Genomic DNA, 18,596 nt, shown 5'->3' with positions numbered 1-18,596 from the left:
CACAGTAGCAGTTTTTTTTACCTGACAGGAGGGGTTCTGGTGGACCAATCACAGCGCTTGCAGTCCGCGTAGATCTGACTAGGCTACGCAGAGCTACGCACGACTATAAATCGCCCTTTAATCTGCACTATCCAACCACAGCACTGCCATTTAGTGCCTTTGCATTTTAAAGGACACATTCAAAAATGCCACAATTTTGCTCGTACTTACAAAGTTGCAATTTTAACATGTTATAATAAATTGACTATTTGATATTTTGAGCTGGAACTCCACATGCGTACTCTGGGGACACAAAAGATTTTTTTGACATCTTAAGAAAGTCTTGTGAAATGTTCCCTTTAAGGCCCGGGATACACTGCACGATTTTTGCACTCCTATAAGATCATTACCTTATCACACTGTGCGACACGGATCGTTTAAACTCGGGTACGACAAGCATGTAGACTGTACGACGATGATACTGAGGCTTCGACGTCTACATCACACGTTACGCAACGTCACCAGCATGCGCAAGTGGTAAACAAATACCAGTACGCAGGTCGTGGCAGCAAACACACTGTGCGTTGATCATGCTGAATTTCTGACACTGTCAGAAAACTATTGTAGGATATCTTTGGACGCAAGACCGTAAAAACGGCGGTCCTTGAAGCTTTCTCATTGCATGACATAGGACCACCGATGAAGAGCCACGATCACAGAAATCGTGACGATTGTTTCACGATGGCAATCTTTCGTCTGGGACAGCCAAAAATTGTGCAGTGTATCTCGGGCTTAAAGGGATAGTTCACTCAAAAATAAAAATTCTTTCATAATTTATTCATCCTTATGTTGTTCCAGATTTAGGGAAGGCAAGGCAAGTTTATTTGTATAGCACATTTCATACACAGAGGTCATTCAAAGTGCTTTACATAGAAATAAGAAAACAATATATAAAAGAGAAATTTAGTTTTTCTGATGAACACAAAGAACTTTTGATAAATGATGATAAGCACACAGCTGGTGGAAACCATTGATTTCTAGTAGGAAAAGCAAATGGAAGTGTTGTAATAAATGATGATAAAATATTTGGATAAAGTACGAAGAGTTGATGGTTTCCATTGAATTTCATAGGATTTGTTTTTCCTACTATGGAAGTGGTTTCCCCGGCTGTGTACTTAACATCATTTATCAAAATTTCTTCTTTTGTGTCTATCAGAATAAAATAAATTCATACAGATATAAAACAACATTAGGGTGAGTAAATTATGACAGAATTTAAATTTTTGGGTGAACTATCCCTTTAAAGGGGACATTTCACAAAACTTTTTTAAGATGTCAAATAGGTCAAGAAGTCTCATAATCAAATGTAACCCAAATGTATCCGAAAGTTTAGCTTTCCATTAAGGTTTGGTTTGTTAGGATTGGACAATATTTAGCAGAGACGCAATTATCTGAAATCTGAGGATTCAAAAACAAAGAAAAAAAATTAAATATTAATCGTCTTTAAAGTTATCTAAGTGAAGTCCTTGGCAACTGCATCCACTTACAAAAATAAAGGTTTGATATATACTCACGTAAAGGATTATTAGGAACACCATACTAATACTGTGTTTGACCCCCTTTTGCCTTCAGAACTGCCTTAATTCTGCATGGCATTGATTCAACAAGGTGCTGAAAGCATTCTTTAGAAATGTTGTCCCATATTGATAGGATAGCATCTTGCAGATGATGGAGATTTGTGGGATGCACATCCAGGGCACGAAGTTCCCGTTCGCCACATCCCAAAGATGCTCTATTGGGTTGAGATCAGGTGACTGTGGGGGCCATTTTAGTACAGTGAACTCATTGTCATGTTCAAGAAACCAATTTGAAATGATTCGAGCTTTGTGACATGGTGCATTATCCCCCAGAAGAAGCCATCAGAGGATGGGTACATGGTGGTCATAAAGTGATGGACATGGTCAGAAACAATTCTCAGGTAGGTCGATGCCCAATTGGCACTAAGGGGACTAAAGTGTGCCAAGAAAACATCCCCCACACCATTACACCACCACCACCAGCCTGCACAGTGGTAACAAGTCATGATGGATCCATTTTCTCAACAGAAATCGAGACTCATCAGACCAGGCAACATTTTTCCAGTCTTCAACTGTCCATTTTTGGTGAGCTCGTGCAAATTGTAGCCTTTTTTTCTATTTGTAGTGGAGATGAGTGGTACCCGGTGGGGTCTTCTACTGTTGTAGCGCATCCATCTCAAGGTTGTGCGTGTTGCAGCTTCACAAATGCTTTGCTGCATACCTCAATTGTAACGAGTGGTTATTTCAGTCAAAGTTGCTCTTCTATCAGCTTGAATCAGTCGGCTCATTCTCCTCTGACCTCTAGCATCAAACAAGGCATTTTTGTGCACGGGACTGACACATACTGGATGTTTTTCCCTTTTCACACCATTCTTTGTAAACCCTAAAAATGATTGTGCGTGAAAATCCCAGTAACTGAGCAGATTGTGTCTGCCACCAACAACCATGCCACGCTCAAAATTGCTTAAATCACCTTTCTTTCCGATTCTGACATTCAGTTTTGAGTTCAGGAGATTGACCAGGACCCCTAAATGCATTGAAGCAACTGCCATGTGATTGGTTGATTAGATAATTGCATTAATGAGAAATTGAACAGGTGTTCCTAATAATCCTTCAGGTGAGTGTATTAACAGTAACACATTTACATAAAAATCTTCATGAATTCCTAATGATTATAAGAAAAACAATAATTCTGACCCATACAATGCATTGTTGCCCATTGCTACAAATATACCCATGCAACTTTTTTTCGGTTTTGTGTTCCAGGGTCACAAATGATGACAATAGGAGCATCAAAGTTTGATTTTACATTAATTTCAATCTTTGACATAAGCTCGACAGTCAATATTAAAGATATCAATGTTATATTTTCACAGAATGTTTTTTTACATTATGTAGGATGATTTTAACAGTGAATCACAAAAAATGACTTCATCTGGGTTTTTGCAGACAGGGTTACATGAAACAATCGAAATGCTTATGAATACAAGCATATGGCAGCTATTGAGACTTTAATGTAGTTTGTACAAACAGGTCAATGTGATCGCAAATTGACCAAAATGTGATTATTATCAAAATATCTGTGCACGTGCGAAAACAATAATTGTGGGAAAGTATAAAACTGGTAATGATTTCAACCATATGATACATTTAAAATCACCAAGCCTTGCTGAACATCTTATATACATTAATGAATAATTCTGATAAAACGTTTTGCCAAAAATGCAGGCACGGCTCGATCTAATCCTCCTCAACGGCCGCATGTGGGAGGCTAAATATGTGAGTCACGTGCAGCACATCCCTTCCTTCTGGCTGAATTCTGCAACATGTTTTAAAAAGGCAATGCACAAAACAAGCATCCCCTAAAAGAGCTACCGAATGTGTTTGTGAGGGAGCTACAGCAAAAAAATGACATGGCTTCTTAGTCATTTTGACCCTTGCCTGCACCCCTCCTGTATGGTGTTATAATACCCTCTCTTCGCATCTGACATTAAATCCTGCTCGGACCCTCCAGGGTTTCTAAATAGATGGGTGAGAATTTAATAACGTGATAAAGATACACAAGTGTCTGTCCAGCGGTATGAGGTCATGGTGAAGGAATCTGATGGCAGATCATGAGGGACATCAGTATAGAGAAGATAAAGTGGACTGCTGGCTCTGCAGGAGACAGACAGCAGATGCATGACAATGAGTTTTAGATATATTGTGTCCTCTGAAACAAGAAAAGTTTGACTACTAGAAACTTTAAATTACTACCGTTAATCAAAAATGCATATCAATTTCTTCTTATAATGACACATAAATGAAAGACTACATGCATACAAGATATATTTGGACACAGGTGAGAGTGTATATTTTTCACAAGGCTTATGTTTGAATGCTTAAAGGAATAGTCTACTAATTTTCAATATCAAAATATGTTATTACCTTAACTAAGAATTGTTGATACATCCCTCTATCATCTGTGTGCGTGCACGTAAGCGCTGGAGCACGCTGCGACGCTTCGATAGCATTTAGCTTAGCCCCATTCATTCAATGGTACCATTTAGAGATAAAGTTAGAAGTGACCAAACACATCAACATTTTTCCTATTTAAGACGAGTAGTTATACGAGCAAGTTTGGTGGTACAAAATAAAACGTAGCGCTTTTCTAAGCGGATTTAAAAGAGGAACTATATTTTATGGCGTAATAGCACTTATGGGAGTACTTCGATTCGGCGCAGTAACACCCTCCCTCTCCCATTATGAGAGTGAGAAGGGGAGCGGACTTTTCAGGCGAGTCGAAGTACTCCCAAAAGTGCTATTACGCCATAAAATATAGTTCCTCTTTTAAATCCGCTTAGAAAAGCGCTACGTTTTATTTTGTACCACCAAACTTGCTCGTATAACTACTCGTCTTAAATAGGAAAAACGTTGATGTGTTTGGTCACTTCTAACTTTATCTTTAAATGGTACCATTGATTGAATGGGGCTAAGCTACATGCTATCGAAACGTTGCAGCGTGCTCCAGCGCTTACGTGCACGCACACAGATGATAGAGGGATGTATCACCAATTCTTAGTTAAGGTAATAACATATTTTAATATTGAAAATGAGTAGACTATTCCTTTAAACTTGAATTGTATTGATATAAATAGCTTTCTTCATTTGCATTTACAATATGTTGACCAAAACTTTAATGAAAAGCATAAATGTAACCCTTCTGACCAATAAACATCCTTCTCTTTATCCCCTCTCTCTGGACTCATAAATATCACACTGATTTTATGCACATTTTAAAAATTTTGCATCAGAGTCATTTTCAAAATACCTTAATTCTTAAAAATGTTGCTTAAGGTGCACTTTTAACCCAGATATTGTCTTTACTTAAACAATCAAGTAAACATCACTTAATATTTTCTGTTCTGAAGCCAAAGCTTAAAAAGTTTAGTTTATTTAACTTTTAAGCTTACAAAATCCATTAAACTAAAACATTCAAGTAAAATGAACTTTAAATTATTAGTTCATGTTGTGAGGAATACCCATAATCCTTTGCGTCTGGATATTTTGATTATTTTCTGCTTTTTCACAGAATAAAAACTGATAAGAACTTCCTCTACTTAAATATTTGTTAATAAAATGTCATATAGGTTCAAGCTCTTAAATTATTGATGTTGTTTTGTTGTAAATTTGTGAAGTCATCGTTCAGGTGATCAGTGTTTCCGTACATGAACCCTGTTCAGAACATTTTATTGTATTTCTCTCCACAGTACTGACAATGTATGTAAAAAACACAGTTTTTTGTGTGTTTCTGTGGAGAATTACGTTTATTCAATGATTGACTTAAAGTCAGTCATTAATTTTGTGTTATAATACCATTTATAACATCAAATGTAATATAAAGTGATAAAAACTGTATGCAACATGTTTCCTCACAAATTTCTAGTAATGTCCACTAATCCAGGTTAAAAGTGCAGTAATATTAGAAAAAATTAAAACATTAAGTCTATTCAATTTAAAATTGTTGTTAGAACAACTTATATGTTTAAGTAAAAGTTTTTAAGTAATAATTACTATTTTTTTTAAGTAAACTCAACTTATCCGGGTTTACAGTGTGGTCTTTGACCAGCGTTGGGGGTAGCGCATTACAAGTAACGTGCATTACGTAATAATATTACTTGAATTAACAAGTAAAGTAACGCATTACTTTTTAAATGTACACAATAATATTTGAGTTACTTTTTAAAACTCGATTTAAAAAACTGTGTACTGAATTAAACTAAACGTATCACATTCTGTACGTACACGCCTGTGTGGGAACAGTTTGAGTCAGAAACTGAGATGGCAGGCCAGAGCTCAACATTTTGTAATGAAATATGCAATTTCTGAAAAATAATTTCAGTCATAAAAACAGATCAGATCAAATCAGATGACTACTCCCACCTTTACTCGGACACCAGCTAAAGAATTTCTCTTTAAAGGATTAGATTTAAAAATCCAGATAATTTATTCACCACCATGTCATCCAAAATGTTGATGTCTTTCTTTGTTCAGTCTAGAAGAAATTATGTTTTATGAAGAAAACATTCCAGGATTTTTCTCATTTTAATGGACCCCAACACTTGTTTTAATGCAGTTTAAAATTGCAGTTTCAACAGAGTTTCAAAACGACCCCAAACGAGGCATTACTTTTTAAACAAAACAGAAAAAGTTTCATCCTATCTTCATTTGTTCTCTTTTTATAACCTCTCATAAGGGAAGGAAATGATTTCTCTTAATTGACAAGATAACTCGTCAATGGCGGGGAAAGAGTTAAATGAAAACACCTATAATTATGTTAAGCATCTATGCTACAATCAACTAGTGCCAAGGTCTCTGAAAAAAGTTTGGTAAACACTAATGATATTTACATTACACCCGGTCGGGTGATCAGTCCGGTGTTGGGGACGTCCTTTGCTGGTCGTTCGCGTTCGCAACAAAAGGATTTTTAAAGTCCAAGGTGTGCGATTTGTTTAGTCCTTTGCAGCAAATTTGTATGGAAGTTTGGAGGTTGTGCTGTTGTCTCTTTCCTCCTCAGGTTAGAAACTTAGGACAAAGGTGTGTCCGCTGGATACCTTTATCTCTTTCTAGTGGGGTAGAGATTGTAATTCAGCATCCTTCATATCTCCAGCAATGCGATTGGTGGTCACCATAAGAAGTGGCTGTTTCACACGGTCCACCAACCTTCTTATTTACGGAACTTATTTGCATGGTATAAAAGTACATTTTGAAGAAAAATGTCCTATACAAAACACTTTTAAAATATTCTTGGCAGCCTGCTGAATTCAATAAAGACCAAACATGGTATTAAACAATAGAAGTCATGTGTTAGGAATTGAGTTTATACAGGTTGTGATGCAGTCTTAAGTTTCTTCAACCCACACACAGATATTTTGAACAACACCCGAATGAGCAGTTTATGATTGTATTGTCCAATTAAAGTTCTTATTGTATAAATGTGAAAAGCTTTGGTCTCCCTGGTTTCAACTATTGCTGATACATGACTACACCTGGAGACCGTAAAGATTTTATTGCCCTATATCTAGAGTTTGGGTGATAAGGCAAACAGTGGACCAATAAAAAATTGTTCAACTTGCTGTTATGGTCCGAAAGTTGCCCTGTATGATCCAAAAGAAGAAGTCTGGGAGTTGTCCGTTTGATAGGGCAAAAAAAAGGAAAAATGTTTTCACCGAAACAATCTTAATGTTGCCCTCCATTACCCAAAGTTTGATGTCTGGCATCTTTATCTGCTAGTCCTGGGCATGTGTTTGTGTTAGCCCATCACTGCCCAATCAGAATTGAGCAACTGCCATAAACTACACCTCTGGGGAGACCTTTGTTCTCGGGACCACTGGAGTGTCCTTAGGCCTGTTGTTCATTACATGCGTATAATGGAAATGGAAACACATTTTCCAAATAAATTCTTACGTAGCGAACATTAAACCCTCGTGACTGATCGTCTGTCTGTATCAGCTGACGTCGTCTTACCATGCAGTATATAGGGCTCAACATCATCGTATTGTCTATTGTAAAAATAGCAATCTTTCTCTGTCACTTTAACATGTTTCCACAGTGCCAACATATGTTTGCTTCATACATAAAGCATGTGCGCCTCTCTATGCTAGTTGCTATTTGATTGCATCATCATAAACATTAATGCTCAATAAAATGTATTTGGTCTTTTCATTTATTCGCATGCTTTTTTGCTATTTTTAGCCAAATGGTTTTGGTTGCCAAACATTCAGGGGATCCTTTGTAATGATATAAAAATCATTTCATTTTGGAAAATTCGTCAAATTTTGAATAAAAGACTTATTTATTAATTAAAATGGTTCATATCCCATCAAGCAATTTTGTGTTTAAAAGACATCTAATAGCCGTTCAAACACAGTCAGACGTCTAGGTAAAAACAAGGCAAAACATTTTTTGGCTTTCAGTGAAAATGTATAAACTTCTAACCATTGCCCAAAAATAAATTCAATAATATAAATAGATAAATGAAATCAAACACATTGTAATCACTGTTGACTTTGCTTATATGATGAAATATCAGACATCTCACAAGTTATTTTTTCCTAAAACAAGCTGTAACCAAATTTAAGTTGGTTTTTGGTTATTTTGGCAAGAGGTGGGCTACTCATAGCTGGATTATATCTGGTCTATAGTAAGCCTACACTGTAAAAAAAAATCTGTAGAAATTACAATGGTATTGCAGCTGGGTTGCCGGTAAATCACCGCAGATTCAAACCCATGCCACTTACTGGCACGAGTCTGTTCAAAGTTGAATAAATCCTAAACACCAACAAGTATCTATCTTTACAGAATAAAACTATACAATAACAGCCCCATGCAAAGCATTCTGGGAACCAGAAATCATCATCAAACTTTTTCTGTTTTTTGCTTCAGATTTTGTTTCCCAGAATGTTTTGCTCGATGCTGTTTTTCTAGTTCTATTCTGTAAAGACAAAGACCTGCAAACGTTTAATGTTCATTCAACCTTGAACAAAATGTTGCCCGTAATAACATAAATTTAAATCTACGGTAAATTACCGGCAACCCAGCTACGGAATTTTTTTACAGTGTAAATAATAAAATGACGGCTGTTCCTTGTAGGGTGTAACAATAAATCGATATGGATTGACACATTGATTTTATTTCTCACAATCCGATGGATAGATGCAACACGTTAAAAATCGATTTGAGGTTCTTTTATTTTGACACGGCAGGTCCTTATTCCTTGACGTTATGTCCATCTACGTATTTCCACTGAAGCACGCATTTTTGTTTATTTTCATCTGCTAGCGTCAGCATGTGAATGTGGTGCACCAACAAAGCAGTTGTAGCAATGAAAACACAGCGAAAGAGACAGAAGATGAGCGGACAAACGATTAAATGCTTAGGTTTAACAGCCTTATTTTTTATATTAAATTTTTCAATTTCATTATTTTTTCTAAAACTACCTGAGTGATTGTCACTATTGCACATTTTGGCACAAAATACTAAAAGACTTTGATTGTTGCCATCATAAACTTGATTTTATGTGGCATTTTGCCCCTCATTATTCATTTTTCTTTATTTAAAAAAAGTGTATTTTTTATTAGTTTGTTGTTGTAAATCTTCCAATTGGGACAGAGATTATGCCATTTTCAAAGAGTTTAATTAAATGTTCATGTTATATATTTTGGTTGCATTTGTAAGGAAAAATTAGGGCTGTCAAAAGATTAATCGCGGCGAATCGCATATAAAATAAAAGTTTGTGTTTACACAATATTTTTGTGAGTGTATTGTATGTAATGATTATGTATATATAAATTCACACATACATGTATAAATTTAAGAAAATTGTTATTTACGTTTTTTATTTTTTATTTATATAGCATAAAACATATCAAAATCTAAATAAATATATATACACATTTAAATGTTTCTTTAATAAATACATGCATGTGTGTGTATTTATATATGCAAAAAAAATTACACACAGTGCACAGACATATATTATACAAACTTTTATTTCGTATGCGATTAATCGCGATTAATCTTTTGACAGCCCTAGTAAAAATGTAACAACTTAACTAGGCACGTAATATAAAAATTTCAACAAATTGAATCAGACAAAATCGAGCCGTAATCGCGCTGAAGAAGCGGTTAATGTACTGGCAAAAATCGCTTCACCGGCGGAGAAAATCGATGTTGTATCGAATCTAAGTGAATTGTCGGATTTACATAAATGGTTTCTTGCTGGGATGCGCAGTTAGCATAACTTTTCAGTGGTTTGTTGTATTTGAGAGAGTTTAAGTCATTTTCTACACATATATAGTCGTGAAAGGCCATGAAGCCTTACAGCATAATTTGCCAGGGATTGTCCGTATGCAAGTCATTTTACTCAAAGAGCTGCTGGTGGTTTTAAATTTTGATTGTATCCCTATTGTCATCCTTGGGAACTATCTTTGGTTTAATTAATATTTAAATTGTGAGCAATAAGACTTATGGTTTTGCAAGACTGTCCTCCAAAAAATAATGACCTCATAGGTCGTTTGTGCAAGCACCGTATTACGACATAAATTGACGTATTAAGGGATTCTCTGGCAGGAGATTATACAACCTGTTGTTACGTTTTAAGGTTTTTGCATTATACATCAGATTAGACACATTTAATTTTATGAATTTGTAAATGTATAAACGTAAATTTCATAAACATTTGTTTTAAAGATATTTTGGAACATCTAACCCCACCCTCACCCTTACCCTAAACCCAACCACTTCTCAACCATATAAAACACAACATGCATTTTTTCTTCAATAAATCGATCATTTGACCTCGGTACACTTGGAATATTTTCATTTAATTTTTTTAAAGTTGTTTTGTATGCTGTGTTTATATCATATAATAAATAAATGGGTACGTTATTTGCCCTAAATACCTGAATAGTGTAATGTGTAATAAAATACTATTAATCCTGGCGGTTTCAATTAAAAATCTTATGTCATTATAACAAAATGACCCCCCAAAATATCATTTTATACGCTAATATGTTAAGTTTCACCCGCTGCCGGTAGAGGAGCTAATTTAGTAAATGGTGAAATGGACAAACGACCAAAGCAATCATATGAGTTGGAGGATATGTTGGGTTTTGCACAAGGCAGACAAAAATGAGTACAAAAACTCTCATTATGCCATGGCCTCACTAGACTTTAAACGTGCAAATTTCTACGCTGAACCCTGTGTTTACAGGCAGCAAGTTGAACTGGTGATCGGTTTGCCTTGGGACTCTAGCGTCTGTTGCTGATGCACCTCATGAGGTTCCAGAGAGAGGTTTACTCAGTCGTACCTCTCAGGTAGGTCATTTCAGGTATCCTGGAGAGGTGACGTCTCCAAACCCCAACGTCTCGATACCGGGGTGCCACAAGGCTCTGTGCTTGGACCGCTGCTCTTTTCGATATACATGACATAACTGGGCTCTGTCATTCGAAAACATGGCTTTTCCTACCACTGCTATGCGGACGACACTCAACTCCATGATCAGCTTAGCTTCATGGAGCATGTTGCCAGCACCGCTCGCTCTTGTAGATTCATCCTCTACAATATAAGGAAAATTAGACCTTTCCTAAATGAGCATGCTTGCTAGTCCAAGCTCTTGTCCTGTCCAGGCTGGACTACTGCAATGTGCTACTGGCTGTACTTCCAGCCTGCACAACCAAACCCCTACAGATGATTCAGAATGCAGCAGCAAGAGTGGTCTTCAATGAGCCAAATAGGGCGCACGTCACTCCTCTCTTTGTCAAGTTACACTGGCTTCCTATAGCAGCTTGCATCAAATTTAAAGCTCTGCTCCTGGCCTTTAAAACCACTTACCGTCACTTACTTATACAGCCTTATGTTACCTCTCGATCCCTGTGCTCTGCCACTGAGCTACGGCTTGTGGTGCCATCTCAAAAAAGGAAAAAAGGAAAAAAACATTATTGCGTACCTTCTCAGGAGCTGTTCCACAACTGTGGAATGATCTGCCGGTCGTGACATGATCTGCTGACTCTGTAGCGGTCTTTAAGACTCACTTCCTAGTATAGGAATAGTAAACTAACCAACCCTTTGCTACGTGTACTGTGTTGGACTTGATGAGACTATTTCCAATGCACTTATGTATTGCTGTTCTTGTGTTGCTATAATTGCTTCTATTGTTTACCTTTTTTGTAAGTCGCTTTGGACAAAACCGTCTGCTAAATGACGAAATGTAAATGTACTCACTGCACAACTCTAACAAACTAGCTGGCCTCTGTTACACTCACCTCCCTAAACCTTTCTCCCACCCGGGTCACGGCACCACTGCAACCGGCCTTAACCGGACACGGTCTGTCGCATGATATCACATGCTTTAGTGGTTTTTTCGTACTTCATGGATTGTGACATTCTTGCATCCGCATTGTTGCTTTTGTTATTACTATACAAAATTGCATTGTGCAATACTATTATTTCCAGTAATTACTCCACCTGAAAAGATAACTTGTGACGTATAGATCATCTATTGTTTACACATCTTCACATAATGTGAATCCCCTTGAACGGAATTGCGAAATGCATTGCTTGAACTTTTCCGGCCTGCCGCGTTTCCTCAACGGAAGTGGAAAGAAAAGTTTAGTGTGACCTCTGCATTATTCTTATCAGTGTCAAAATTCTGAAAGCGTTTAGCCCTCATCACCTTGATTGTCCCGAAGCTGTAAATAGTGAAAAAGCATCAGGCAGCTTAAGTGTTAAATCACAATGGCCCTGTCATCATCTCATCCCTCAAAGCTTGTATTTCACCAACAGAGAGTCCAAGCACTTGGCAGCTGGCGTAGTGTGGTGCCACTAATACACCATAATACACTAATTCAGGTGACTGGGCACAACAATCATGCACAAGATCACCACAAAGACACATTTTAAGATATCAAGTACAAAGCGTCCAGCAATAACAAACCATGAGTTAATACGCGAGCTGATGAGATTTCCAAATGTCAAAACGCGCACTTCCATTTTTAAATGGAAATGATCCATTGTTACAGTTTGAGCAAGCAGGAAACACCTTGCTCAACAAATAGGTTTTAAGAAAGGCAAGTTTTTACTGGCAAACAACTAATGTTACTCAACTGAGTCATCTTACAAAACTTGCTACAAGATGATTAATATAATCATAGCTTAAATAATTCCCTTGGAAAATCACCATACGCTGCACAGCCCAGAATCGTGATTTGTAAGCTCGACATCTTGCCAGGGTGTGACCCAAAACCCATATGTCCAGTTCACCCAAGTCCACATGTACAGTATTCCAACCAGATGTTCGGGAGTCCGGTTGGACAGCTCGTAAAGCACATGGACTGTGAGAATGATGTCATTCCTAAAAGAAGTCCGATGGCCACCCAGCGTGTGATGAGATCCTCCTGGTATCTCCTGCCAGTTTAGTCGGCCGACGGCACGATATCCAGTTACAAAAGCTGAGTGAAGCAACACGTGTAAAACAATAAACTTGCTATCGTTTACTATCAGTAAAAAATCAACAACCTCTGTGGTAAAGTTTAGACGGCAGATGCGTTCCTTGATGCACATGTATGGAGATACAGTAGCATTACAAAGACAAGTCAAAGTTATTCATTAACGGGTTTGAATGTAGTTAAATGAACTACACAAATAATGCACTTTGTCATGGAATATTTAAACAAGTTGAGGTCAAAGGTTACTAAACCAACAAAGGATCTAAGACCGACTTCAAACATTTAAAGGAAATGAGCTGCGTGGCGTAACTTCCTCTTAAAGTCTTTTATGTCGCTCACGAATGCCGTTTTTATAGATCTGAAGGAAATTCTGTGTTTAATTTTATCATCCGTGGGCAATAAAATGGAAGTTACTGTGGGTGTGCCCAACAAAAAAAGTATTGCTTCAACGAAGGAAGTGCAATTCATGATGCAAGCAATACTGGTAACACACTGTGAAGTTGTATGTTGTGTGTGTGTATTTATGAATGAAAAAGCATTTTTGATATACACGGACATGACCGCAGTGATGTTCAGGATACAGGTGCAGTTCACACATCTATGAGTCTTGAAAGGAGGCAGACTAGACAGTCTCAAAAGTAAGACGTTACGGTATTCATGTTGTTATTCCAGTTTTCAAAAATATCCCCAAAATGGGAAACCGGTAACTGGTCTCACAAGGAAATGACTCATTGCATCATGCTAAAATCTTGCTCCTTTGAAACATAGCAAGCATTCATATCTCAACCCAAAGTACAATAGATTGGGCTTTTATATCAAAAAGATTTATTCACCTATTAATTTTCCACTTTCACTACATACACTACGCATTTTTATCGTATACAGTGGGATGGTGAAACAAAAAAGAAAAAAACAAACAGCTCAAACAAGACAAGACATTTCATTCACATTTCATCATTTTCACACTGTTGTTTAGCAACAGTGCATTTTACTGACCAAGCCATTTATTTATTTTCAGTAACACTTCACAATAAGGTCATTTGTTAACAAATGCATTAGCTAACAAGATTTTCAGCATTTACTAATATATTATTAAAATGACCGTAACAGATAACATTAGTTAATGCACACTTAAATAATTGTATTGAATTAACTTAAGGGGATCGCACACCGGCCGCGCAGCTTGGCACTGCGCGGTTCTAAAAAAAACGAACACCGGCACCACCAGGTGGCGCCTGTCCGCGCTGCCCAGCTTTGACTCAGGAAGTTGCTCAAATCCCTGTCGTGCCACACACATAGTTTAACATTAAATAACATCATATTTGTCCCAAATCATTAACGATTAACATTGGCTGCTAACGTATATTTTGCATTTTGAAGTAGACGCTATCTGACAAAGCTCACGCTATTTAATGTGCACTTCGGTTTACGATACCTCAGAGTTTTCCTAGACATGACTCGACGTGGCGCTGAGCGGTCGGTGTGCAATCCCCTTTACATTAACAAAGATTAGTAAATAAATGTTGAAAAACTATTGATCAGTTTTAGTTCATGTTATTACTAATGTTAAAAAAAAACACAACCTTATTGTAAAGTGTTACTTTATTTTCTTAAAAACAAAAGAAAAACGGAGCTTGAAATATGATTTTAAAAATATGCTGGAAATACATTCTAACACTGTCCTGGAGATTAAAATAATAGAAATATTGAAAAATAATTTCTTCATTAAATGCATCAAAAATATCAAAATTTTTGCAAACTATTATTTTGATGTTCAGTCGAATATATTCAGTACTCTCTCTTAAATATTAACTACTAACAGCTTTTTTTAATAAATAAATACGTTACAGACATAAAACGCGAGACTTTTAAATAGAACGGCAGTGCACAAAGTTGGTCTAAATCCAAATAAATATAAATATATACATGTACATAAATAAAAGCATAGCCAGCCAATAAATACACAGTGCACAAGACAACAAAAATGCTTATAAGAATACTTATTTCAGACGAGGCTCTTTTGATAAAAGCCTCACCACCAAACCCCAAACTACATTCCTAACTCTCGAAAGTTCCTTCTTATTTGGACATTTCGAACTAAAATGTCCGAACAGCCCAGAGTCTCTTCCAGACCTGGCTGGTCTGCAGGGGTTCCAGTTTGTGGCAGGTGTTGAGCTAGCTTTACTCTTTTTAGCGGAGAACCTTTTAGAGAGACATCCACGAATCGGGCCTTTGAAGGATGTGCCGAGCCAAACAAGCAACGTCACTCAACCCTGTTCTCCAGCAAGCCATGCCCACTGTTCCTTAAAACATTCAACTTTGCCACTTTATTTCGGAGGTAGAATTTCCATACGGTCACACTGGAATTAAAAAAGGAGGCCAAATGTCAAGCATGTCGGATAAACCGGATGAGTTTATGAGATGATTAATTGATGTCATTCACTTACCGCTCTTATCTTAGTGGTGTGGGGCGGCTCCCAGTTTAATTTTCTCCTCGCTTTCTACGTTATAAGCATCTCGCTTGTGAAACCTAAGTGACAGAACGATTTTAATTCACAGCCCTAAAAACAAGCACGATTTTAAAAAAACTGAAGTGGTGATGAAAACAAACCTCAGAGCCAATAGGAGCACAATGATGGTGAGACACAGACAAGAAAGCACCACGGCCACCACAGCAAGCGCCGTCGTGCGGTTGTAAGCGCTTTCTTCGGTCCTAACCTCCAAGGAGAAACTATGACATCGCTCGCCCGAGTAACCCGTGTCACATCTGGACAGAAATTGAAAGTCACATACAGAACAAGGAATGGAGACGCCTTTAAAATGTAACAAGAAAATGGCTCAAACTTACATGCATGAAGGTCCCTTTATGTCTTTAAGGTACTGGCAGGTTCCGTGGATACAAAAGTCTTTGTATTTTTTCAGACACGGATTCCTCTTCTTTCCTTTTCCCTTTCCTTTCGTCTTCTTCCTTCCTTGACCCTTCCTCCTCGAGCCCTCCATTTTTTCTGCATTCAAAACCGCACTTGGATCTTTTGGTTTGCTTGAAAACGCCACTGTTTGGGTGAAAAAGGAAAATCAGTTTTATTTAAATAAAAAAATAAAAATCACAGCCATGATTGGTTTTGAAAAATCCTTAATTACCTAAAGGCAAACCGTAATCCCCAGAAACCTCATCTTCTTCCTCTTCGTCATCAAAGTAATACTCATCATCATCCTCTTCCTGATATTCCACTTGCTTGTTACCCACCGAAGATCTCCGTTCATTCAATACCTCCAAAAGGTCTATGACAGCTGTCTGTGCAGGACTCTCGTTCTCGAACCTCTCGATAGACGCACCGTTCACCCATGTGACCGCCACAAGGGCAAAGAGTAAATATCCATTAAAACTTAAAAATCAAGTAGCTTGTAATACAACACACTGAATTAGTTACTATAATCTGATGTCTCAAACCAAATTGTTTTTCCCCATTTTTTTTAATATGGCAATGAATGGAGCCTTGGTTTCTTGTTGGTGCTGTTAAAGTGGGGTAAAATACTTTTTATGATGCTGTTTGGCTGACATGCATACAATGTTTTAAACCTAATAATAGGCGGCTCGTCACCATTACCCAACACCCCTACAGGGTACCGAGAGAGACTTCATTTACAAAACTCGTGCATGCACAGACGCTGAGCTAACGCGTGGGTCAAAAATAAATATATCCCGGAATATACCTATAACAGCGACCGAGTGACATTGTTTGTCACCTGAAAATAGATTTATTAGTTTAGTAGGAGGGGTGGGGGTTGTTTCAAAAAGTCCACATGAGATATCAGCCCATAAAGATTATCAAAAAGTATACATGTACACGATCACAGAGCTGAGACTTCAGCAGATAGTCGGCGTCTATCAGATTATAGGTACTCACCAAGGGCAAAGACGAAATGACACAAAACTACTGAAAACTTCATATTTCCACTCTGGATTGAGCTGTTAAAAATAAAATCCTGTCCGTCGGGTTAATTCCTTTGAAGTTTCCAGTAGGTTGTTACGTTGAATGTTAAATCGTAACAGTGAGCGCGCGCCTCTCCCGCTTGAAGGTTAGGAAATCATCGGCGTCTTCAGTCACCAAGGTTTAAATACACCCGTGGCCACGCCCACACTGCGTGTCACTTTATAAGCCCATGTCGATTTACTCCGAACTCTTTTAATGCAATTCTAAAAACAACACATTGTAATTTAACATATGACGACTATGGTGTCATCGTGTTTGATTTCAAAACATACAAAATGATGCATTGATGAATTGTTTTAATAACTTTTGTTTATTCTTTAGCGCTGTTGATTTTCTAGAGGATGAAATTCTGCCAGGTAGACGTTTAGTCAAAGTCAGCTCTCAACTGGGATTACTTTACTTATTTCTTTATCCAAGGAAAAACATAAACTTTGTTTAAAAACAAATAAATAAATAAAATAAATACAACTGCATTAAACTAATTATAGGCTACAAAACAGTTCTAAGGGTATTAAAAGGTTACTGAATAAAAACATTCACAGATAGTCACATTAGTTTAAGACTTGACTAATTCATCAACACCCTGCTTCCTTAACATCCTTAACCAAGTGTGCGTGCTTTCTTTATAACACCTATGGGCGGTTTCCCAGACCGGGATTAGGGTAGTCCTAGACTAAAATAAATGTAAGAGCTGTCCAAACTGATAACAATTTATTTGAAACTTATTTGACATATTTTAAAATACATCAGTGCCCTTTGTTTTGCCTCAAATTGCACACAAGTTTTTAGTAAGGCATGTTTGTTAAAACTAGTTATATTTTATAATTAAACTTAGTCCTAGTCCTGACGTAAAATATCCAGGAAACCGCCCCCCTAGTGACATTAAATAATCCATCACTAGAAATGATTTGAAATAGCCTAATTCAATTATCACACGAAAATTTCATTAAAACACTTCCTAATTTTCAAGGAAAACCTTTTTGCGCTGGCTTTTGATGTGAAACACGTTGAACATAGCACCAAAATGATATATTTGAGTTATATGCAAATGTTTGGCTGTGAGGTTAACAAACAACGTTCGTTAGTGACATCTAGTGGATAAAATAATCCCTTGCACAGATAGTCAACCCAAAATATCTAGATGAGATTTTCTGTTTCTATTTTACTTCTAAATTATTATTAAACGTAATATTACTGTATTAAGATAGTAAGATACAGTATTTATATACTGTATATACTAATGCAGTTTAGCAATGCACTATGGTTAATACAACAGAACACTATCTGGGCATAGTATGTATTAACAATTACTATAATATACTACTACAGTATACTAATAAGTATATTTATATTTGATCGCGTGAGCTTACAGAATTTCAAATGTATTTAATGGGTAGTTGTATTGGAATTGATAAAACAGAAAAAAAAAATGTGTGGTCTATCTGTCTAATTCTTCCAGTTTATATTTGATATGTTTTTATTTAATTTATATTGTAAATTGTTGTGTGAATCAATATTTTGTGCACTCAGTCAGAACGGTTTAGGCTTTGCTCGTCAG

General features: G+C 36.9%; 2 protein-coding genes across 2 annotated transcripts in view; one reads left to right on the top strand and one right to left on the bottom strand.

The window, feature by feature from the left end:
• rufy1 (RUN and FYVE domain containing 1) overlaps nt 1-18,596 on the top strand; it is a 45,700-nt gene that overhangs the window by 12,963 nt on the left and 14,141 nt on the right. The gene's annotated exons all lie outside the window — the stretch shown is intronic.
• hbegfa (heparin-binding EGF-like growth factor a) lies at nt 14,628-17,142 on the bottom strand. The gene is made up of 6 exons (XM_073854512.1): nt 16,964-17,142; nt 16,185-16,412; nt 15,892-16,096; nt 15,655-15,810; nt 15,491-15,573; nt 14,628-15,403 (listed from the first exon to the last, which is right to left on the bottom strand). The coding sequence occupies exons 1-5, from the start codon at nt 16,992-16,994 to the stop codon at nt 15,501-15,503; spliced, it is 693 nt and encodes a 230-aa protein (XP_073710613.1). The 5' UTR covers nt 16,995-17,142; the 3' UTR covers nt 14,628-15,403; nt 15,491-15,500.

The sequence above is a fragment of the Misgurnus anguillicaudatus genome, chromosome 16 (assembly GCF_027580225.2).
Source record: "Misgurnus anguillicaudatus chromosome 16, ASM2758022v2, whole genome shotgun sequence".
Taxonomy (NCBI): Eukaryota; Metazoa; Chordata; class Actinopteri; order Cypriniformes; family Cobitidae; genus Misgurnus; species Misgurnus anguillicaudatus.
The sequence above is the reverse complement of the archived record's forward strand: the minus strand, read 5'-3'. Positions and strand labels throughout refer to the sequence as shown.